The sequence below is a fragment of the Hoplias malabaricus genome, chromosome 10 (genome assembly GCF_029633855.1).
Source record: "Hoplias malabaricus isolate fHopMal1 chromosome 10, fHopMal1.hap1, whole genome shotgun sequence".
Lineage (NCBI taxonomy): Eukaryota > Metazoa > Chordata > Actinopteri > Characiformes > Erythrinidae > Hoplias > Hoplias malabaricus.
Window position 1 is genome coordinate 1,719,696 of NC_089809.1, and position 17,347 is coordinate 1,737,042.

The window sequence follows — 17,347 nt, forward strand, 5'->3', positions numbered from 1 at the left end:
TTATTATTCTTTTTTCTCTCCGATATTCTCCCACAGTTACTATGGAGATGGTTAGCTTGGCCATTTAGCAGAAAATGTTTGTTTACATAAATTATACTGAAGAAACACAAAGGAGGCCATGTTTTCAAATTGTGTAGTTTTCAAGAGTAGACTATATTCACATTATACACCTAGTGGTCTGGATATTATATCTTAAGGTGGACTCCTAAAGTTTGTAAATAGATTTAGCAATCCAAACCATGTTTTAAACAAAGATGATTGTTCGATTATGAATTACGTAAAGCCAAGTCCACACACTGATTTGAACCTACTATTTATTTATTTATTTACATTCTGATGTATGTGATTATAGACTGAAAAAAGAGAGTAAAGTATAAAGTCTGTTTTAAAACTAGAATTTAAATTTAGTTCTGGCATTACTAGACATTCTGCCATGCACTGTGAATACAGTTTACAGCAGCAAGTACAGCTAAAATAACAGATGTAGGCAGTTAAAGTTCTCCTCCAAGCGTGTTGAGCTCCAGCCTTGTGTAGACAGCAGTTCTATTAGAAACAGTGACTGTATTTACACGTCTTGAGAAGCATGGGTTAGTCTTTACTCTACTCTGGTAGCATCATGTGATTGGGTGATGTGCGGCTAATGGGTGGAACTGGGGATGACCAGAAAATTGATATTAAACAAACAGAAAACATACATTCACTTCCATGCAAGAGCATCATGGCTGTGATGTCACAAGTACTCAGACTAGATAAAGGTTCTGAGTGTATTCATAATATTAACAGATTTTTCAGTGCTGAAAGCTGAGGGGCTACATCTCCCAACACTGGTCCTTACAGAAGCCCCCCACCCACCCGAGTGTCAGCCCTGTGCTCTCCTACATTTCACTCTCTTCTGACTGTTATGTTCTGTGATGATAATCAATTCTGCAGCTCGTCCTAATCTCTTCATATCCACTGAACCAGAGTTACTGTTCACTCGAGGGAACAATGTGGGTAATTGTCGTCGACAGGGCGCGTAAAAAAGAAGACTGATCCGCTCTCTTAATAACGGCTTGTCTTTAATGCCCCTGAATGTAGAGATGACATTATAGATTAGCAGATCTGACGGAGTAATAAAACCTGCTGTGGGCCTTCCTCATATAAAACACAGCAGAGTCCCTGATGACCGGGGCTTTAACGCTTTAAAGGACATTTCTTTGACACAGGTTTCTATTAATCTACTGTTGAAAAGCAGTGTAAACCATGTATACAGTAATATTGTTGTAAGCAAAATCTAAAGAGCTATGTCTGATTAAATGAGCAAGGGTAAGGTGCACGTGAGCTTAGATTTTCTCAATAACAATAGTTTACTGAATATTTCCAAACATCTTCATAGTTTCAAAAGCAAAAGAATAGATAACACCTCATCAAGCTTTAAAAATCAGCAAGAAATACAATGTATGCTACACCTACGCATTACACAAACAACAGCTGGTGGTACTGAAAGTGTATGTGTACATTACTGCGCGAATCTGGAGCCCACCAACCCACACACTGTGAAACAAAACATCCCATTCAGAAAACATGGGATTAAACAAGGCGTTCTGAATCTGCTCTGCTTCTGATGTGAAGTGCAGAGACTTTAGAATGGCCCCGCCCCCTCGTCTGAGCCTGTCCAATCACAGCACTGGACCCGCGTTTATGTGAGAGCGCAAAGACGAGGTTAAACGCACTGAAACAGACACAACGAGCGCGGAGAAATAAGAGCACTGAGTAAAAACGGAGAAAAAAGAGAACAGAGTGAAAACGGCTAAAAACCAGAGCTTCTGCTCCTCGCTCCTCACTGCTGTGCGCTCGGGGTCGGGGTGAACAGCGAGCGGCTCGTTATCATTTAAAGGAACAGGGGCTGAAAGCGGGCGTTCTGAACAGGGCTCTTTTGGGGGGAACTATTTCTCCTCAATATATCTGGCCCCTAGTGACCACTAATTCATAGCTGAGCGCAAATAGCGCCCCCTAGTGGAAGATACTCAGCTTGCTGAACTAAGTGTTACTGAGTGAGTTACTGAGTTAATGAATCAGTTCATGAGTTGATCACCAACACCGTTCACACATATTTTACACAATTAATCATAAGTTTTACCGCCAAGTTTGTTTAGCAGTTCCTTAAAATATTGTTCTTTACTTCATTATCTCTGCAGTCAGGTCTCACAGAGAATGCTCAGTGACAAACGCTATGGAAACATCAGGGACTATATGTTTAGGAAGATTAATTAGAGCCTTCCAATGAAAAACCATATACCAGCCATTTCCATTTTTCAGTAGCAGTGCTCACTTGTCCAGGAGGTAAACAGTTTTCCTGCTTGAGCGTATGTTTACTTTTTAAACCACAACCCAACTAAATGTTTCAGTACAGGGTCATATCAGGCTCAAGAGATTTAAACATAATAAATAAATAAATAGATAAATAAATAAATGATATAGCTGTTTTATCACAATGGCTCAAATGTGTAGAAGTGTCTATAGCGCCTCAAAGAAATGGTTAGTAATTTACCCACTCACTCTCACTCGTGTTTAGCAGGCTGAAGGTCCTCCACTAGAGGGTGCTATTGACAGATTAATAGATTCATAAGTGTTTTGTGTCAATGACACTGTGGGCCAGATGTATTTATGAGTAAACGTGAGCTCACGATGCAGATTAAATAACTTAAATAATAGTAATACATTTAACAAGGCTATAATTTACTGCAGAAAAGTGAATCTCTCAAACTTTATTACGCTGTGAATATCACCACTCGTCGCATTACTTTTGCGTTGCTCCCACGTTTTGTACAGATGCATATGCATGAGGGAAGAGAAGCGCATTTTTCATTTTAGCTCATAAACAGCACACTGAGGCCTGAACGTGGGCAGAATGCATCTGATTTGCATCTGAAACGAGCTCCCGTTCTGCCCAGACTGTCCTTGTTTAATTGGTCGGTCAATTTTAATGCGAGTACAAAAGGGGGAAATCAAAATTCGCTCAATTTTACAAATTACAAAGTGTCACTAAACACCATTTTTTGACACACTGGCGTCAAGTGATCTATGCTTCTGATTCGGCTCTAGCTCGTGCAATTTGACCAGACACAGATTGTTGTTTTTGTGTAACCTGTAGGATCAGGCAATTTTCAGAAACAAAAGGAAAGGTGCTACAACAAAAACACACCCATTGGAAACAAAGTGATTTAGAATTCAATCACAAAATTCTAAAAGGGTGTGGCCATACACGTATGTGCGCTGACTCAACTTCACATTATGAAACAGCTGTTACACTGACACCTAGTGGTCTGGATGTGTCAAAAATGCTGTAATATACCAATTTTCTTCATGGTAATCCCAACGTGGGTGACTCTATTGGGCACAAATGGGTTTAAAACAGGGCTCTTCTCATCTGGCTTTGGCTTTATAGAAAACATGTAAAAATACAAAAAAATATATATACATTGTTTGCTAATTTTGGTGTTAAATGACTGACGGCTCCTTTAAGGAAGGCGTCCAAACGATTAGCACAAGACTGACACATAGATGCCGAAGACAAAGAAGCTCCAGAAGAGCATTGTGTGGATGTTGACATGCAGTCTAAGTATGTGAAGTGTTCCCACACATCTCTTACTCTGTATAACCAGGGCTGTGTGTGTGTGTGTATGTGTGTGTGTGTGTGTGTGTGTGTGTGTGTGAGTGTACTGTGGACCCACTACCTGGTGTCAGCAGGATGACGGAGGTGACAATTAAAGAGCAGATGACCAGAATGACAAGCAGAGCAATCGCTATTCCCTTCCAGTTCCTCTGCGGAGGGTTACTGCCCACCAACTCCTAGAGGAAGAGAGAGAGAGAGAGAGAATGCAAATTAAAGCTTGCTCAAGGACAAACATGTGTAACACGCTCTGTGCCACTCTCTGAAGGAGAAAATCAACCAAAAACCACAGTGGAGAGAATTTCTCACAGTCTTCAGAAGACATTACAGAAGCAGGGTGATAGGAAAACAGCAGAGACTATAGCACAATGGTCTTACTGGAGCAGCTGTGGCACTCTTGCCTGGGTGGGATATCAAAGCCACAATCTTCTACAGGAAGGAGGTGTTAGCCATGACGCTATCCAACCACAATGATGCTTGAGTCACTCAGGATTTGAAAAGAAATCTTTCTGCCAGTGCACAAGGCACTATATCTGGAAGAGTCACAGATATCTAATGGGTCCTTGGTTCACACAACAGAGGGAGTAAGATAAAACCAGTTAGAAAATGTGTGTTTTATTAAGGTGTGTATATATATATATATATATATACACATATATACACCAGTGGCGGATGCTGGTCTTTCAAGGAGGGGAAGCTCAATTTCGGCCTACATCATAAAATGTGTCGGTTTATTTATACGCAAATTCTACCCTCCGTTCCTTTTTAAGAAAATGATCTTTGACCCTGTCGTACCAACAAGGCGTCTTTTCCAGGGACTTGACTAGTCTCCTCTCAATGGCCAGCAGAGCTAGGCTTAAACGGCCTTGGTCCATGTGAAGTGTGTCCGCCTGTGCTCCCACGGATCTTTACACCAAAGGGTCACTGATTCGCTCATTTCGCTGTCAATCAAAAAGGGATTCAGCCTCAGACAGATCATCCAATCATCATGCAGAAGCTGAGCGTCCGGGCCAGCCGAGGCCAGCCCACTGCCCTGTAGACCCCCAGAGACGCTGAGCGTCCGATGGGCGGGACAAAGCCCAGCATTTATCCAATGACTCGTCTCATTTCGCTGCACTTCGCTGCTTCGCTATGAACTCTGTGGACGCTCAGCATCCTCACTGTTTAAAGCACTGTGAAGCTGCAGGAATGATTGAGAGGAAAGCCGCGTCTTTACCAGTGATAAGAAGCTGATTCTGAACAAAAGTTGAGCGCGTTGTAGTGCATATTTATTCACTGACATGTACACACAACAGTATATATTTGATCACTTATTTTTTTAGGGGAAGCTGAGCTTCCCTTGCAGTCTTAGAGCAATCGCCTCTGATATATATATATATATATATATATATATATATATATATACCTTAGGTCCTCGATAGGTGATTTGTGTCATTAATATGTAATACAAAAATATCCTCTCCAAAATATTGCAATGCACTGATATATCGATGTTTTCACCCACTCCAGACCCAGCACCTAGTAATTCATGACCATGCTCTTGAGCAGAATTCCAGAAATTATTGGTGAATTATGGGTGAAATCCGATCTGCGGTTATTAAAAGCCCGAGGGCCATTTAGACTCAGAGCTAAATCCGAGAATATTGAGTCATTCCAGCAGTTCATGTTTAATGCACAGTGAGCTGGAAAAACAGGGCTAATGTCCAGCCGATCCGCCCAGAGAAAGCCAAAGCACGCTGAAATAGAGCCATGCGCTGAATTTCCCTGATTAAAACACGTCAGTCTGACTGAATAATGTTACGTCAACTGCATTTCATCTCTCAGATTTACTCACGTTGTCTGTTACTGTGTTGATGTAATATATTTTATTCATGTGGAAAAAGATGCGCATTACTTTTTCACTGCGCTTCTGACGGCTAGGACTTCAAATAAATGAGCTATAAATGAGACACGGTGACAAAGTGGCATCCACATGGACATGAGGGAGAGAGAAAGCCACTGCTGTTTGATCAGGAATCAAAACACGAGGAGTCTGAAACAGCGTCGGTTATGACAAGCGCACGTCCAGAGATTCACTGATGCGCTCGTAATCAAAGCGGTGCTGGGTATCGTTTTGCGGACTGTAGTGTGGAGTGGGCTATGTGATGATATTGTTGTGATATTGTGATACACTGCTTTATTGTGATATAGACAAAAAAAAACAGTATTAACTGGATATTAAGGATATTTTCAGAAAAGACAGAACGGCCATTTGCACATGGCACTATTCATTCATTCTTCTTCTGTAACTGCTTCATATTAATCAGGGTCAGAGAGGGTCCAGAGCCTACCCACAATCACTGGGCTCAAGATAGGGATACACCACACTCACCCAGTCACTCACACACTCACAACTGTGGACAGTTTCACACACTCACCCAGTCACTCACACACTCACACCTGTGGACAGTTTCACACACTCACCCGGTCACTCACACACTCACCCAGTCACTCACACACTCACACATGTGGACAGTTTCACACACTCACCCAGTCACTCACACACTCACAACTGTGGACAGTTTCACACACTCACCCGGTCACTCACACACTCACCCAGTCACTCACACACTCACAACTGTGGACAGTCGCACACACTCACCCTGTCACTCACACACTCACACACACACACCTGTGGACAGTCGCACACACTCACCCAGTCACTCACACCTGTGGATATTACACACACACCCAGTCACTCACACACTCACACCTGTGGACAGTTTCACACACTCACCCAGTCACTCACACACTCACACCTGTGGACAGTTTCACACACTCACCCAGTCACTCACACACTCACACCTGTGGACAGTTTCACACACTCACCCAGTCACTCACACACTCACACCTGTGGACAGTTTCACACACTCACCCAGTCACTCACACACTCACACCTGTGGACAGTCTCACACACTCACCCAGTCACTCACACACTCACACCTGTGGACAGTCTCACACACTCACCCAGTCACTCACACACTCACACCTGTGGACAGTTTCACACACTCACCCAGTCACTCACACACTCACACCTATGGACAGTGTCACACACCCTGTCACTCACACACTCACACCTGTGGACAGTGTCACACACTCACCCAGTCACTCACACACTCACACCTGTGGACAGTGTCACACACTCACCCAGTCACTCACACACTCACACCTGTGGACAGTTTCACACACTCACCCAGTCACTCACACATTCACACCTGTGGACAGTCTCACACACTCACCCTGTCACTCACACACTCACCCTGTCACACACACACACACACACACACACACACACACACACCTGTGGGCTATTTCACACACTCACCCAATCACTCACACACCTGTGGACCTGTGGAAACTGCCTTTAGCGTAGTACAGTATGTGAGCTGCGGTGCTTTGAGGCCTGTTACCTGTGCATTGTGTCTGAATGTCAATGTCCAAGCTACATCTTTTTAGACCTCATTACCCACCCCTAGGCTGCTCTGCCTGGCGAAGACAAATGAAAGAGAGTGTGTTTGGCTGGCGTTCCAGAGCGCGACCCGTGGCCTTGGCGCCTGAGGTTTTCATGAGGGCTGAAGCCGGACTAACAGAGTGGAAGAGCAGCTGCTGGATTAGACTGTTAAAAGCTGAGCTGTTAGTGACCTTGTAGCCGTCCTAATTGAATGGAGCTGCAGACATCATTAGCCCAGAGATAACAGCAGCCAGGTCCTGTTTACTGGGACAGCCATTAGAAAGACTCATTACGGAGCCAACTCCACTCTGAGTGGTGTGTGCGTGTGTGTGCATGTGTGTCCGAATCTCTTTCAGGTCACTTAAACCGACAGCTCCTGAACACTAACAGCTCAGTGCTGGAGGACAGAGTACTACAGCGTTAAACAGGAGCTCAGACAATGCGCTACTTCTCGATCATTATCCGCACCTCTCTGGAGTTTCGTATCGCTGGGAAAAGCAATGATTGGAAAAAGCAGACAATACGAGGTGATAAGAAATCCCATTCTCCATGTCCAAGCAAAACACCACTTCCAGTCGACACCAGTCCACTAATTCATAAAGGGTTCATTCATACACAGACGTGTGCAGAGTGTGCAGAGTCTATATTATAAACAGCAGGTCAAAAATCTACTTAAGAGACCATAGGTAAGATTGAGTGTAATTCATATTTACAGCACTCTCCTGAAATCAAGTGGGAAGACGAGGGATTGGGTGGTGTCCCAGAGGCTCTATTTTCCTAGTGTTACTTTAAGCAGGGTGTTGTAGAAAAGCAGAGCTGTGTGCACCATGCTATTCTTCTTATTCTGGATTATTTTAGTCAAAGTAGCACTGCGCCAACACTGAATGAAATAATAACAATAATAATTGTGGGCAGCAGGGTGGCACAGTAGGTGGTGAGTGTGGGTGTAGATGTGTGTCGCCCTGTGAAGGACTGGCGCCCCCTCCAGGGTGTGTTCCTGCCCTGCGCCCAGTGATTCTGTGTAGGCTCTGGACCCACCGCTGCCCTGAACTGGATAAGCGCTTACAGACAATGAATGAATGAATGAATAATTGTAATTTTGAATGCACTACCACCCCATGTTTCACAGCTCCCACTACACAGTCACTGGAAACCACAGCAAACATGTTGAATCTCATCTGGGTCAAACTGGTCTTTAACCTTGTTTATGTGTGACAATGTTGTTTCTTCTTAGTGAAATGAGTAAATATACATAGAGTGGATTTTATAGAGCAGCATTTAAAACTATCAGGTGTACAATTATGTTTTAAAGCATTTTCTTGTGTAACGTATAATTCATTAATTAATTCATTCATCCATTGTCTGTAACCCTTACACAGTTCAGGACGGTGTTGGGTCTACACCCTGGAGGGCGTGCTGGTCCTTCACAGGGCGACACACACTCAAACATTCACTCTTGAGTCTTCCATCCACCTACCAACGTGTGTTTTCTGGAGCGTGGGAGGAAACCGGAGCACCCGGAGAAAACCCATGCAAACACAGGGAGAACACACCACACTCCTCACAGACAGTCACCCGGAGGAAACCCACACAGACACAGGGAGAACACAACACACTCCTCACAGACAGTCACACGGAGGAAACCCACGCAGACACAGGGAGAACACACCACACTCCTCACAGACAGTCACCCGGAGGAAACCCACACAGACACAGGGAGAACACAACACACTCCTCACAGACAGTCACCCGGAGGAAACCCACGCAGACACAGAGAGAACACACCACACTCCTCACAGACAGTCACCCGGAGGAAACCCACACAGACACAGGGAGAACACACCACACTCCTCACAGACAGTCACCCGGAGGAAACCCACGCAGACACAGAGAGAACACACCACACTCCTCACAGACAGTCACTCGAAGGAAACCCACGCAGACACAGGGAGAACATACCACACTCCTCACAGACAGTCACCTGGAGCAGGACTCGAACCCACAACCTCCAGGACCCGGGAGTAATGTGTAATGTATAATCATAGTTCACAATTAAAATATTTTTGTCATTTTAAGGTAACTGCTGTGTGGTATTAAAACTGACAATTTTAAAATTAAAATAACCTTAAAATGTGTTAGCGTTGGTTTAAAAGATTGTGATTTTGATGTTAGCGCTTTGTGAACATAGCGTATTAACACTTGATTTGTTTTTTAACATTTATATTTATGTACGCCTATCACACTTTAGTCCACCGCAGATATCCACAGTCTATGTAGATGAGCCTCTGATTTCATTAATGACAGAACTTCACATTTCACAGTTTACAGTGCTCTAAGCTTCATATTTAGCCCAGACTATGCTTTTAACACTTCCCATACTCTGTATATGTTCCCTGAATCACAATTAGCAGCCCTCAGTGTATTCAACATGTGCAGGCCTGTTTTAATATGGTCATCACAGGACATGAATTATGAATTATGTGTCGACTCTGGAGGACACACTGGAATATTTATAGAGGAAGAGAGTCATGTCCCAGCCACAGTGTTTGGACTGAGACATGCTAACACACACACACACACACACGCACACAGGGTTTGCGGCACTGGATCTGTGTGCAGGGGAACTGTGGTTATGAATATTGACACATGATTTCATAATTAGCCAAGGAGAGCGGCTGGAGAGAGCTGATTTCTCTTCTGCATGCACACACACACACTCACACACACACAATAACAAACAAAACACACACTTGTTTACACATGCTCACTGACAAAGCAGGTAAATTAAATACATCCCTCTGACTGTCGAGGAGAGGAACTGTGTTCTCTGGAGAGTACCATGGGGATGAGTAGCAATGCTGTTTTGAGTCTTGAACTATGTATAATAGCTTATCCCTAATCCTAAACCCTAAACATAACCCTAACTTTAACTTATTACAAGTCCTTATCTTAAAATGTAATGATTTACTTTGTGGGGACCAGCTGGTTGTGGACAATTCCCCATGTGAGTGTGTAAACACACTCTGGTACACACACCTACACAAACACACACATGCAGTGTAAGTAGGCCAGAAAGTGCCCTGAAGCATAATCCCCCTCAACATTTTCGAATCAGTTCTTTCTTCACCTGGCTTCATCCAAAACACTGGGAGGAGCAGAATGAAAACCATAAAATGGCATAAAACGGCTTAAAATAATCAGTCTATTTAAAGTCACTGCAGCACAGAAGGTCATCCTGAAACAGAAGGCCTCCTGCTACATACGGTGAGAGGTGTGATGAGCAAAGACAACACCCTCAGGAGCAGTGCTGCACTCCCACAATCCCCTGGGGAAACCGCTAAGGCAGCGACACACTTGGACCCACGCTCGCAAACTATAAATAAGCCCACAACCCCTGAAAACTCAAACGTCCACTCAGACACTTGTGTTTCAACACCCACACATGCCATCCTTCACAGTCCAGATCTCCATCCAAGTGTTTCGGTGTATACTCAGAGCTGTCATAGAGCTCTCACACTCACAGGTCTATGTTACTTATATTATGGATCACTCACCTGTTCAGTGCATGGAGACCACCAACTCACTTACTGTGAAACAAGGCCACCCAGTTAGTTTTCTGTGTGCTGCCTAAGTTAGAAAACAAGGGATAAAACGTGCCGTCATGATTCCGCGCTGCTTCTGACGACAAGTGCTGAGACCTTAGAATCACCCCGCCCCCTCGTCTGTGTCTGTCCAATCACTGCGCTGGACCCATGTGATTAGACAAACAGCAAAACAGACACAATGAGTGTGGAGTAATAAAGGCACTGCGTAAAAAACAGAGAAAACAATAACGGAGAAGAAAGAGAACCGAGCGAAAACGGATTAAAACCAGAGCTTCTGCTCCTCACTGCTGTGCGCTCGGGGTCGGGGTGAACAGCGAGTGGCTCGTTATCATTTTAAGGAGCAGGTGCTGAAAACGGGCGTTCTGAACAGGGCTGTTTACACAGGGGGAGAACACTGCTGTGGGGCTTTGACCAAAGCAGGTCACAGACATTTCATTAAGAACCAGAACTGTGTTCCACTGCGAGGAAGAGGGGGAGAAGCTCAAGCAGAAGGCGCCTCAGGCAGATTTTAGAGACAGAATTAAGAGTTGTATAATAAAACAACAGGCAACAGATAGCCATCATCTCCAGTATGTTATTGCAGCAGATCACACAGTCCAATCGTTCCCAACAGTCAGAAAAACAGACAACAAACCTCCTGCTCGGATCAATTAAAGGAATCCCTGCGCACTACAGAGATGAGTGGGTGCAAATAAATCAGGAGACAAAGCTGGGACTGGGACCATAAACAGCCTGAGGTGGAGTATGGAGAAACAAAGAGAAAACTCAAATCCATAAATACCCAAAGAGCCAGTGGGATTAGTGCAGCCGTCCTCCGACAAAATAGCTCCACACTACACTGCGTGTAATAATGTGACATCATGACATTTGGGTTGAGCGACATTCCTCATAAAAATGCCTCCAAGCTGAAAGGGAAGTGAGTGGGGAAAAGAAGCTGCTTGGTGTCAAAACATTAAAATCCTCATTTACTTCTCACATTCACTGAACGTGAAAACATTTACCAACTACATGCCGGAATCAATAGTGACCCATAATTAGCCTTAATTGAGATGCAACGCAGACTCTGGCTCTGATCACTGACCGTACGCATGGCTAATGTGCTTTAACCCTTGGCGACCTGCAGCTATTACTGTCATTTTGCTTGGCTACATGTAATCACGATGTAGACTGAAGTACTTTTACATTCTAATATCAAAAGCTGTGAATAGATTGACATGCTTCAAACATGACATACTGATTCCATATGAGTAAAGTTCTGACTTACATTTGAGTAGCATATTACTTGTGTGTACACTCTCTTTGACTGACTAAATGATGTCATCTACTGTAAGTGCTTCAGGGTTTGCGATGGGTCCGGAGACTACCTGGAATTATTGGGTACAGGGCACGTACACACCCTGGACACAGCACTGCAGACTCACCCAGTTACTCATACACTCACACCATTGGGAAATTTTACACAGCTATTAGGCCACTAGTTCCTTCAGGTAGACTAGCTCTACATCCTCCAGATGGACTGGCACTAGTGTGATCAGGTGAAATAGAACAAGACGATTCGGCTAGATTAGCACTAGATCCTTCAAGTAGACTAGCACCACACCAGATATTTTGACTATGGTAGCACTAGATCCATTCATTCATTATCTGTAAGCGCTTATCCAGTTCAGGGTCACGGGGGGTCCAGAGCCTACCTGGAATGATTGGGCACAAGGCGGGAATACACCCTGGAGGGGTCGCCAGTCCTTCACAGGGCAACACAGACACACACACATTCACTCACACCTACGGACACTTTTGAGTCGCCAATCCACCTACCAACATGTGTTTTTGGACTGTGGGAGGAAACCGGAGCACCCGGAGGAAACCCACACAGACACAGAGAGAACACACCACACTCCTCACAGACAGTCACCCGGAGCGGGAATCGAACCCACAACCTCCAGGCCTCTGGAGCTGTGTGACTACCTGCTGCGCCACCGTGCCGCCCCAGCACTAGATCCATCAGGCGGATTAGTGTCTTGTCCTTTGGGTACTTATGCTAAATTCTCCATGTAGTTACTAACACTAGGTCCATTTCACAAAGCTAATCCACCTACCGACATGTGTTTGGACTATGGCAGGAAACCTAAGCACCTGGAGGAAACCCACGCAGACACCGTGAGAACATACTATGACTGAGGAAGGTGTTAGACCCACAACCTCAACCATCCTTGTTGCCGCACCATGCGGCATTCAATGTAATATCTCAGCTTTGTTGAACAGTTTTTGAACGTTTGATGTGCACATCTAGTGTTGAATGAAAGTTTGACATCTTCACTTTCAACCTCTTTGTCCATTTCAGAAAACTGAGAGAAGGCAATAACTCAAATAAACCTACAATATATTTTCCTTATCGCCGATGTCAACTGCAACTTCTAAAGGTTAAACATCACTGCTGATTTTTTTTTTTTCAGCTTGAAGACATGGTCTAATCCCAAAGTTATCCAGCCACCACCTGACAGCTGAGCTAACGGTGACTGAGGTGATACATCATGTGCACATATCATGCATCAGATGTCAATGCCAGAGACAGACTTTATCAAAACGGCAGGGAATCTCTGCGAATCAAAGTCAGCAGATTGACAAATGAGACGGTGAGGTTCGGTGGGAGGGGAGAAGGGTTTAGGAAAGAGAAAACAGGGGAAAAAAAAGACCTGGAGGCTGTACGGCTTCCCATGAGCCTTTCTGCCAGTCTGTTTTAGTAGCAGTGGGAGAAGTCCCAGGCACAAACAGACGCAGTGAGAGAGTTAAAACCAGATGCCTTCCAATGAAAAAACAATGCTTCCCACAATGCACTGCACCTGTCGAGTTCTTAGTCTTTCCCCCTCTCTCCTTCAGCATCTTTAGCAGCCTGCATCCCCTGATGCCAGGAGCTATGTTAGATCTCGGCTCTTTTGGAGGGTACTTTGCATAAATCTGAGCAAGTCATTTACCTAGCCATTTCTATGCTAGTCAACACTGCGCTGACTCTGCTCACCTTCAGAGCTGGGGCTTATGATATTGAAACTATATCACAGCCTGATATTAGCAGTGCAGGAGATTATATAAGTATATCAGGCTTTGTTGAGCCTGGCTCAGCTACGCTAAGTCAACGGGGAATTGCCACTGGCGAAGATACTGGGCTCTGAGAGATAAAGCAATGGGAAAGATTATGCAGAGATTCTTCCTAAAACTGACGCTAAGTAGAGCTCTGTTTGTAGTGACATTCTTAAGTTTTACATATTCAACCACTGAACCCTCTTCAAACCCACAACTTCCTGGAGATAGCAGCGATACGAGGCTCTAAGCTCTAAACAGTTTGCACCCTGCAGTGTGCACAAGACATGCTTAATCTCATAAAAATGTAATACTACTTTGTTTTAAACAAAGCTAAATATAGGACAGGGGAGGTGGAACAAGTGTTACTGCTGCTGCAGGGGCTCACAAGGGACTCAACAAGGCAGAGGATGTGAGGCATATGCTCAGAAACAGCACTGTGTCATGATCTCTTGACCTTGGATATGACGCCTTCTTTTACTTGTTTCTATATCCCTTAGGTGAACAACTAGCGGATTCTTTAAAGTAGAGTAGCAGTAGATCCTTCAGGGAAACATAATACATTGGTTACGTTGGGTTACACTGTAAAGGGACTACATTAGTCCCTTTTGGTAGAATACACTAGGTTCTTCAGGTAGAGTCACCCTAGATCCCTCAAGATCCTCCAGATGGACTGCACTAGATGTCCAGGTAGTTGCCCACTCGTTCCTTCAGATAGACTAGTACTAGATCCACCAGGTGGACTGAATTAGATCCTTCAGGTAGCTTGCAACTAGTTTTCTCAGGTGGATTAGCTCTAACCCCTTCATATAGACTTGCACTAGATCTTCAGGTAGTTTTCCACAAGTTGCCTTAGGTGTACAAGCACAATATATCCCTCAAGTTGACTTGATTAGCACTAGATCCTGGTCCAAGAAGACCAGCACCAGATATTTTGACTATGGTAGCACTAGATCCGTCAGGCGGATTAGTGTTTTGCACTTCAGATACTAACGCTAGATTCTCCATGTAGTTACTAGCACTAGATGCATTTTCTATGGGAAAAAACTAGAGTCCTGATGGTGGGCATATGTCTAGATCTATACTGTAGACGCCCTGAACATTTCACAGCAACAGATTTCTGCCCACCTGCCCTAAGACTATTTGAGTTGACTCCCTTGACTTCCAGTATGCGATGTTGTTTAAATAACTGCTCTCCAAAGAGACAGAAAACGACGGATGCTTGAGTGCTCGCGGTAAATAGGATTTTAATAGCTACTTCGCCACGTTGGCTCTATATGACCCTGCTGCTGTCCCAAACGGCTGCTGCTGTTTATATGGGACAGTACAGGCTTCCAGCTTCTCCTTCACATGAAACAGACCACTGAAATTTCACACTTCACAGTGGCTGCCCCTAACCTCATCATCTCAGCAGCTCTGGAGGAGAGAGAGAGAGAGAGAGAGAGAGAGAGAGAGAGAAACAAGAGCAAGGCTCATAGTCCCTCAATTCCCCAACCTGCATAGCTCCCAATTTATTCCTGTTGCGCTCTTGTAAATCTGAAAACGCTGTTCAAAGATGTCTGGCAGGTCGCAATTGCCTGGCGATGCCCAGCGGTAGCAGCCTGGGAGGCCTTGAGAAAAAGCCTTTTTTGCTAAAATTCTCCATAGCATCCAATTCAAAAGGACGTGCAATTTTCCACCATTTAGCCGGAAAATAAGCCCACACCTTCCCCCTTTATCTGACATTAAAAGGAAGAGAAAAACAGCTCATTGAGCTTTTCTCCCCCTCTCGACACCCTCCTGAGTCACCTCCGAGCCAGGGATCTTATTTTCAGCCTGCCTGTTCCCTGAGCCTTACAATCTCCAAAACGGTGGACTTCATCACTCAGCGCCGGCCTTAAGTGCTCTCCCTCTCTTTCCTGCACCTTTTTTCGAGGCTAGAAAACCGCTGCTGATTTCGGTTTCATGCAGTGATGCCTGGCAATCTAGTTAAGAGCCCATAACCGCGTCCTTAGGAAAAAAAAGGACGAGACGGCGAAGACGATCAGCAGCGTAGTGGAAAATATGTGAGTGAAACACATTACAGGTGTGAATCGTTTAACAAAAGGAAACAGTCTGCCGACAAATAATGAAATGGACACAATTTCCTGCTTAAACCAAATGTAGACAATCAACCATGACATATGTTTATATGCCCAACCATCAGCAATAACGTTAACAAGTACTTCCATTGTCCATTTCATCTGCTCCACTGACAATGAAGGTGCACTCTGTTGTTCTACAATTACAGACTATATTTCATGCATTGTTCTGCATACTTTGTTAGCCCCCTGTTAGCATTGTCACTGCTGGACTGAAAATAGTCCACTGATGAAGGACTGGAGGACGACCAACACAAGCTAATGTCTCTGACTTTACATCTACAAGGTGGACCAATGAGGTAGGAGTGTCTCACAGAGTGGACAGTGAGTGGACACAGGGTTTAAAAACTCCAGCAGCTACTGCTGTGTCTGATCCACTGTCATATCTGCTCTGTGGGGGTCTCGACTCGACTTCTCGGCAGAAGTACAAAGTGCTCCTGTCTGGTCAGCAAGTCATCTGTTACTCCTATGTTTTCCTGTTCTGTTGCATAATAAGGTTTGATGTCCTGGGCTGTGTTCTCTGAGCCAGAGAGATTAGTACAAACAGATGTCCAGCGTCGGAGTGGATCGAACGTCAGCGATATCCCGAGAACGTCTCGGGTAATGATGCAGAATTTTCTGGCAGCACGCTCTCACTGCGTTTCAGCTCTTTCAGGTGGATGCTGGGTCTTTGATTGGTGCGAATGTGACGATCCATAAGCGAGACTCATTACCTGCAGAGCGCTGGGTATCGAGCCGAAACGAGCGGAGCAGCGCTCGCACAACACGCCATTACTGATCAATACCCAGCACACACTCAGTTCATCAAGCTGCTCACACACTCACAGGACACCCCGCTGACTTGACTGAGCATCTACAGCCATTCCACCTCCTGTGGAACTGTGTCCTGCCCCACATTTGGTAATAAATCAAGTCTGGAGGGGTGGAGCAATTCGGGATATTTAGTGTTCTTTTGCCAGTGTCCTTGAAGTTCAACACGCTTGGAGGAGAATACTAATTACACATTTCTTAGCTTACAGACACCTGCTTTGACTATAATTGCCCAGATAGTACATTTTTTTCTGGCTCAGATCCTCTAGAAGTCACATTCCAGGCCACTCTCGTCTCATATCCAGTTCGGCATGTTCGTCACAGCCATGTTTTTTTGCCAGAAGTTGGTCACATCCACATGCTATGTGGTTGTTCTAAGTGATGAGAGGGAGGGAGGGCCATCTTTATAAGCCTCTGTGGGCAAAGGCATCCCAGAGGATGTGCAAATTAAAAGTTTTTTTTAAGCTAAGCTAATTAGCAAAATGTAAAACCTAGTAAATCAAATGCAGCTCTGAAATGTTGTTAAGTTCCACCCCCAGGAAAACAAGCACTTTCCATGCTTTAACACGATTAATCCAGCTAATATGCTAATTAA

At 44.6% G+C, this 17,347-nt stretch overlaps 1 protein-coding gene across 1 annotated transcript in view; it reads right to left on the minus strand.

Moving 5' to 3' along the window:
- Positions 1-17,347, minus strand: part of dpp6a (dipeptidyl-peptidase 6a) — a 129,080-nt gene that overhangs the window by 102,944 nt on the left and 8,789 nt on the right. Inside the window, exons 3-4 of the mRNA XM_066683210.1 lie at positions 4,031-4,081; positions 3,717-3,831 (exon numbers count right to left, since the gene is read on the minus strand). Coding sequence (XP_066539307.1) covers positions 3,717-3,831; positions 4,031-4,081 — 166 coding nt within the window. The remainder of the gene's footprint in view (positions 1-3,716; positions 3,832-4,030; positions 4,082-17,347) is intronic.